Source organism: Apium graveolens, chromosome 5 (assembly GCF_009905375.1).
Source record: "Apium graveolens cultivar Ventura chromosome 5, ASM990537v1, whole genome shotgun sequence".
NCBI classification, from domain to species: Eukaryota; Viridiplantae; Streptophyta; class Magnoliopsida; order Apiales; family Apiaceae; genus Apium; species Apium graveolens.
The window spans coordinates 194101892-194109722 of record NC_133651.1 but is presented as its reverse complement, the minus strand read 5'-3'; the positions used below and the strand labels follow the sequence as shown (position 1 = coordinate 194109722).

The window sequence follows — 7831 nt, the reverse complement described above, 5'->3', positions numbered from 1 at the left end:
TTACACACAGCTTATACACACATAGTCACCCTTATCTTCTCTATCTTCATCTTCCCCAACCAGACTCTTATTCTCACACCGGAGACGCCGCGGGGTTCAAACCCCCCTCCGGTGTTGTTTTGCAGATACCCAACAACAGCAACACCCCACTCTCAGAAGGAAGGTCCAGGCGCGGCATCGGAAGGAGCTGCCCCTCTCACCAGAGTTATCAATTGTATTCATAATTTATTTTTTTAATTTTTAATAGCTTAAAAATGAATTTTGTTTATTTAAAATTTTCAAATGATAGGTTAGTTATTTTTTAATTTTAATTATATTTTAGTCCATTTTAATCGTATAATTTCTTTTAACCCGATCCCATTATACCGACCAAACTAATTCAATCTAATTATGCTATTTTAGTTTTATTTTTTAGCCCAGATAAATATTTTAATTTTATTTTCGCCAAGGTGAATATTGTATATTATATAGTTTTATTTCGAGGTCATTCTCCTTATTTTTAAATTTTCTCTTTTATAGTTTATATTTACATGTTAAAATTTTTAATTCATGTATTTGTAATTTATATTTTAATATTATTTAAAAAGAAATTATAATAACTTATAATTTATAATTTACCAAACACATTATCAACTTATAATTAACTTATACGTAAAATTATCCAAACACCTAAATAACTTAAATAACTTATAAGTTATGTTCATATCACTTATACGACACTTTACGCCTTTAAATCATAAGTTACATTTTTTAAGAAATGTCAAACGACCCTAAGTAGTGGAGTAAAGTTAAAAAATTGAGTAAAATAATGGGGTTGATTAATATCATATGTATAAAATGAGTATAATGGAGCTAGATAGTGAATGTAGTTACTTTTATATTATAAAATTTTTACTATTTTTGGAAATTTTTGAAATACAAATATTAGAAGAGACATTTCAAAAAAAATGTAAACAAATGGCAGTAACAGAGGAAGTATTTTTTTCCTCTTTGGTAATTATAGTTTTGAATTTTTCCTCTACTTTATATTTTTTTATAGTTAAATACATATACAGGAGATCACGCCACCAAATTACCGTCATTTTCTTATTTTATACCTTTGTCATGAAATTATATATACTTTGTGTGTATTCTTTCAACTTTCTCTCTGTATTATCGTGTATGCTGCAGTGAAGACCGGAGTACTTGCTCCAACAATTTGTAGGTTAACCAACAATTTGTTCTATAAATCATGGGATGTCAACCCGTTGAATACAAAAATCTTATAGGTTGTTTAAAAATTTACATTTTATTTTAAACGAAAGATTTCAAGAATTTGAGTTATTATTTTAAATTCTCATATTTATACTAATATTTGAATGTCCTGAATTTCAAATTAATCCTAATCCAAATCCAAATTTTCAAGAAACTTATTTAATAAAATCCAGAATTTCAAGTGAAATTCAGTTTTTCAAGCAGATCATAATCAAATTTTATACCGATTCCCATTATGATTGTCTTGATCCAAACCATATGTTGCTTTGCTGTAACGTACTGCTTAGAAATGAATGGGTCAAACTAGGGTACCCTGTCACGAGACTCCCCGAATGCATGTTTTTTGCCAAAAAAGATGTCCAAATGGCATGCCATTTATTAATTAAATATAATAACATTTAATAAATAATTATTATACTAACGTACATTGAATTTGAATATAAAATTAAAGTTAGTTGACAGTAACAACCAAATACCATCATAATACTTATTTAAATTAGTAACTTTTTAAATATTAAAATATATGTAAATATTTTAAAATTATATTTATTATTTCTGGATATTTCTAATATTAAAATAATTATTAAAAAAAATTTAGTAAAAAGGCATGCCCAATCATGAAAGGCATGGCTAAATTGTATACCCATCTTGACATGTCTGTGCCGCTGTAACATGCACCCTAGTGTTAAGTCCTTTTTGTTTTATATTAAAATAGAGTTTTTGTTAATACAAAAAAAGGCTGCTCAGAAAAAAATATACTACTAAAAACTTACTGTAATTCTCAACTAGCATTCAACTGTATAAAGACAAATCATGCATTAATCAACATAGGCAACTAACAATCAATCTTTTGTATATGAGAGTACATTTATGTGGATATGTGAAACTAACACTAGTTCAACATATATTTTATACCCTTAAGTCAGCTCAAGAACCACAGATGCCTTGGTTGTTACTAAGGTCTGTAATATAAATTTGATATTTGCCCATCAAATATAGAGGAGGTTAATTGATGCGCAGTGAATCCATAGCAACGATTCTGATGAGCAGCCATGCATATCTCAATTACCCTTTTTAACATTTCGTCTTCTTGGTAATACGGTTGTTCCATCAGTTCCCTAACTTCAATCCACTAATCCAAATAGCAAAAGTTAGCAGTACATTACTACACATGGTTTTAGCATGTTGTTGCATCTGTCCAGTTTATTTTTCTCAATTTCTAGAGACTAGAAATCTGTCTATACATTTTGGTTCTGGTTAATTTAACATGAAATGAGCAATTCAGTCACCTTAGCATCTTCGATCTCTTTTTCGTCAATTGTGATCTCACCAGACAGTGGTTTAAGCATACACACAAACATTAAATCTGATTTCTCAAAAGCCACTAGTTGAGCATGCCTGCCCATTGCAAACAATTATATTTTCTCAGAATGTATTTAAAAAAAAAACCATTATCTTCTTAAGTTCATATAACCTCAGGTAGCACAAAGTTTGACCTGAAGGCAACCATTTCCAGGAATGTTGTGTCGATCTGCAGATGGAAAAAGTAGTGATTAGGTTCAAGGTATCAAGTAAAGGGTGACAAAGAAAATTGGATGTATAATTACACCGGTTTCTTCTTTCACTTCTCTAATGGCTCCATCAAATATTTCTTCAGACTGCATAGTCAATAAGACAAGGCACCGTTAAATAGCTCAGATTTTAGCAATTGACATGAATGATTATCTTGAGTTTTTGACAAAACAACATTTCAATGCTGAGAACAATCACCTTGTTGATATAACCAGTGGGTAATTTCCATACTCCACAGCAAGTACATGGACATTTCTCCTTTACCACAAGAATCTAAATGCACAAACAATTGTGTAGAGAAAATCCAGTTCTATATTTATAGTTCAAAACTGTAAAATGTAGCAAATTGTAGACATCTCGCTTGTACCTGTTCTTTCTCATTGATAACAAATCCTGCAATGCCTATTTGATGCGAAGGGCTAGCAGGGAGTAGGCATGGCCCCATGGGAATCCAATACGTTAGCATAACATATCCAGGTTCAGCATGATGGTACTGGAATCCTTCCTACAAAATCAACAGGGTTAATTGTGCCTTAGTTTCTCTATTTGTCTTTTTATCTTCTTTTAGTTTTATTATGTGCAATCATTCGAGATTACGACAAAATGAAAGAACCTGTAGAACTTACACATATCTTTAAGTTAAATATCTTAGTGTTCAAAATTAAATTTTACATTGACATGGTTGGAGATAATTTATACCTGAATAGCTATAGGTACAAGATCAACTTGTTCTTGTGATATTTTCATCCATACACCCTTCTTACCCTGCATTATATTTGAAATAAGACAGCAGTAAATAGACCTCAAAATTTACATGTTCATGTAAAAAGTTATCATGCTTTTAAGAATCCAAGATTTCATTTCTTAATTTTTGTTCAGCCTACACATTCCCAAAAACTGTATATAGTTGGTCTGAATTGAAAGTACTATCAAGTGTCATGTACTGCACATATCACACCTTTAGCTTCCATTTAGAAAGAGAGGCCTCTAGTGCAGATGCAAAAGCGTTTGCACTGGATGGTAAGCTCTCTGGATCGATTATGATCCCATCGTATTCATCATCCCATCCATCCAGATTTTCCACAGAGAAGCTTGGTGAGTTGATATTAGGAGACAAGACTTGAACACCATTTTTATGAATACGTCTGCCACCTTGATATGGACTTGGAAAGTTGGTGAGCTTAGCATTCGGCAACTTGGAGGGAAATGGCTGCACTAAAATCTCTGGAACAAACGAGAAAACAACAATTCTTCAACTTGTTCATTTTTTTCATTTAACAGAGAAAGCTTTGATAAGTTGAACTTGTTGATATAATAAATATAGTTAAAATTTTAAACACCGAGTTATCAAGCAACCTGCTGCGGAATGAGATACATTACTAATCTTTCTGTATTTTTATTTCTTTTTCATGCCAGAATCATAAGAAGGCTGGAGGAAAAATAATTGTGATTAAATGAGTGGGAAAAATAAAGTACTCACTGCTCCATAAGCCACGGTAACTACCCTCCATAGACCATGAAACATAAGGACTTGGAACAAAAAGCTGATTGTAATTGCCGGAACAAGGTGAGACACCCATCTTGACAGCCATGGTTCCGTTAACCAATTATGAGAAAGAAAAGGTTTGATAACTCGGTATATATAGCAAGCTAGGGAAGGACTTAACATTACTTGCATAGCTCAGAAGAAGAGAATAAGAATGTTGATGGAATATGGTTCCGTAAGACAAGTTGACCTTGTTGTCTATTCCTCAGTCTACCTTAATGTACATATCTTCTCCCATAATTAGCCTGATGTGATAAAGTATGGGGGCGTTCAACTTCTGATTAAATTAAACCTCTGTCAGAAGCTATGTTATTCATGAAAGCAAGCTCTCTACTTTTCGGAGAAGTGGTAAATTCCACCCCCGCGTTTATTAAGTTGTAGCTGTATGTTATATATGCAATGAAATGAGGCTGAAAAGGCTGAAACGATAGGCAATAAAAGTAGAACAAATAGACTACAGTTTTACTTAAACAAACAAATATTTTATAATCACTTTTATGAGCAGGCTAAGAAATCAGTAAGTACAAGAATCCCCTCAGTTGTGCTGCTATTCCATATTCCAACAAGGGAAATGCGCATTCCATTTGTTTTAGCACAGTTTGATGCAAGTGCTCAATATTCTGTACTACAGTCTGAATATATATACATTTTGTGATCAGCATATCATATCATATTATGGCATGAATGAGATGTTCACTAGCCAAACAACCACGCATTAGGTTAACAAAAGTTTCATGCTCTTCTTATTCTCTTTGTATTTGAATCATTCTCATTCTATCCTCCAACAGTTCTCTTTACCTTCAACTTGTCCAATTAGACAATTAGCATTCCTGGTGGATTTGGATCAAGCTGTCAGGAGTTGTTCTACATCGTTTGTGGGAGGGACAGTTTACTAGAATATAAGCATATGAGGCCTTTTGGGAGGTGCCCAAAAACAAACTCGTGCGGGTTCGGCCCAAAGCGGACAATATCATACTAATTAATGTGGAGTTAGGCGGATTACACTGAAGGAGACAGAATCGACAGGTGTCGGGCCCGATGTGTGAAGGGGGAGATTGTTAGGAGTTGTCCCACATCGTTTGTGGGAGGGGCAGTTTGCTAGAATATAAGCAGCTACACAACTCCAATTAATATCATACTAATGTGGAGTTATGCCTGCTCAGCAAGCCCAACACAAGCCACGTCTCATCTATCTTATTTTTACAGACCAAGTGACAACCATATCACTGGAATCGGAAATTAAACTTTTTAAGGAATTTGCTACTTATGTATTAAGTTTACTTTTTAATAAAATGTGATCTTCCGTTAAAGAGTTAAAAGTTGTTCGCTCTGTAAAGGCATACATCTCTTCCTCTATAACATCTCTCTCAGGTGCTTGCTCCGCCTAATCCCAGGGCCTCTTGGATTTTAATAGCATATACACGAACAGATAATCTGAAAAAAGAAAAGAAGTGTTGGTTTTTAATCTAAACTTATTTATCTATTTTAATGTTTTTTTATTTTGGTCTGGGAACTAGGCCAGTTGTGATCAATTAGTTGTTGAGTGATTTTAGGAGTCTTGGAGAATAAGAAAATCGGTGGAGAATTAGGAATTTTGTTTTCTATATTCTGCATTTCCTTTTCCCTGCCATGTACTTTGCTTTGTATCTAAGAATTCAGTTGTTGCATCACGAATAAAATGAAAACGTGAAGTTTATATCTTCGTGTTCTCCAGTTTAAGGTTTCACAAAGAGACTATATACATTATATATTTTCTACATTCTGGTTTTAGAATATCAGGACCTGCAACGGTGAATGCCAAAATATATGCCAAGGATGTCGACTGCGGAAACAGAAAAACTCACAAACGGGACAGTCAGCCTGAATTATCCTATGCTAACCAGGGGTAATTACACAGTTTGGGCCATGAATATGATGGTCTATATGCAAGCCCACGGTGTTTGGGAGGTGATAGAAGCATAAAAACAGACAAGATCGAGGACAGAACAAGCAAGATCGCTCTGACCGTCATTTAGCAGGGAATTTCGGAAGATATTCTATGTCACTCGCCAAGAAGAATACTGTGAAAGAGGCTTGGGAGGCCATAAAAATGACATGTCAAGGGATGAACGCGTCAAAATAGCCAAAATTAAAACGTTGAAATCAGAGTTTGAGGGAATGAGCATGATGTAGTCTGAATCTCTTGATGATTTTTATTTAAGCTTAGTGGGTTGGTAACCAACATACGTGCTTTGGGAGAAACCATTCTTGAATCATACATAGTAAAGAAACTCATGCTGGATGTACCTCAAAAGTTCTTACCGCGATAATAGAACAATTTGAAAATCTGGATGTGATGATCGTTGAGGAGGCGATAGGTTCCTTGAAAGCTCATGAGGTGGTAGCAAACTTGATAACTCTGTTTTTTCCCGGATCTTCTCCTCTCTCACGTATGCTAGAGCCTTGTCCGCGTGGCAGCCAGTGTGAGGTTAACCTGCTAGGTAGGGGACTCTACAAAACATAACCGGAGGGGGGGTTGTTTCTTGCGGCAACTCCGGCGTGAGATTTTTAGGTTTTGTTTGCATAAAAATAGTTGATGTTTATTGTTAATCTGGGTTTGTTTTTTGGTGTTTGTATGTGTACGAATAAGGGGTTTAATTTATGTAAAAACTGGGTTTGTTCTTTGGCTTTTGTGACTGTTCATGGCTTGTGTTGTAGGTGTATATATATGTATGTATAGACTGTAGGATATACTTTAGTGTTTCGATTCGAAGGTTAATTCTTTCTGAGTGGCTTTCTGTTTTTCTTTTTCTCTTTCTTTTATTTCCCGAAATGGCATAAACTCCGGGGTTATATGGTTAGAAGAGGGAAAAAGAAACAATTGGCCAACCTTAAACGTAGACCCAACTGTCCCTACTTCGGATTTCCCGACCATTCTTCAAGTGACTCTTCCCCGGAACAAGAGAACATGCCTCCCCGTCGCCAAACTATAGTTGAGGAGTTGCCTACTTTTCTTTTAAACCCCGGGAAGACTTTGGGTAGAAGAGACGGGTGTAAGTCATATGTCATAGCCTATTTGTATATTCGAGGATTCAACTCAACTCAAATAAGAATGTAATAAGTAAATAGTGGATCTACCGTCATAGAGATCTCGCAAAGTAATATCTGTCAAAGGATTCAGAAACAAGGTTCATCTACAGACTTGAGGAGTTAATTCACTGGAAAAAGTTCAAGAAGTTGATCATGCCTCAGTGATATAAATCAAGATCGTGGATTTAATCAAGTGACAGAGATCTCGTCAGGGTATCAATTAATTACAAGGATTTAATCTGAAGAAAATCAAAGTGTCAAAGTCAAGACATGAAGAAACGTCACGGAAGTTAGTCACTCATGAACCAGACAGTACATCGAGTGTCAACGTTGAAGTGGTGGAATTGATTCATAATTGACTGTGATTATCAGAAGATTTTCAGAAGAATG

General features: G+C 34.5%; 1 protein-coding gene across 1 annotated transcript; it reads right to left on the bottom strand.

Annotated features, from left to right (window-relative positions):
* Window positions 1-2051: 2051 nt before the first annotated feature.
* On the bottom strand, window positions 2052-4530 carry LOC141724682 (nudix hydrolase 8-like). Its single transcript, XM_074526909.1, has 9 exons — window positions 4307-4530; window positions 3785-4050; window positions 3526-3591; window positions 3194-3331; window positions 3025-3099; window positions 2862-2912; window positions 2751-2785; window positions 2544-2652; window positions 2052-2386 (listed from the first exon to the last, which is right to left on the bottom strand). Exons 1-9 carry the CDS (start codon window positions 4416-4418, stop codon window positions 2210-2212), a joined length of 1029 nt encoding a protein of 342 aa, XP_074383010.1. The 5' UTR covers window positions 4419-4530; the 3' UTR covers window positions 2052-2209.
* Window positions 4531-7831: the final 3301 nt, after the last annotated feature.

Bases quoted from the DNA above. Each gene is read 5' to 3' on its own strand.
- LOC141724682 (XM_074526909.1), bottom strand. From the start codon at position 4,418: ATGGCTGTCAAGATGGGTGTCTCACCTTGTTCCGGCAATTACAATCAG. The intron at 3,100-3,193 runs GTACAAGCGAGA...TTGTGCATTTAG, and splicing joins TTATCAATGAGAAAGAACAG to ATTCTTGTGGTAAAGGAGAA. The intron at 2,786-2,861 runs GTAATTATACAT...TTCCATCTGCAG, and splicing joins AAGTGAAAGAAGAAACCGGT to ATCGACACAACATTCCTGGA.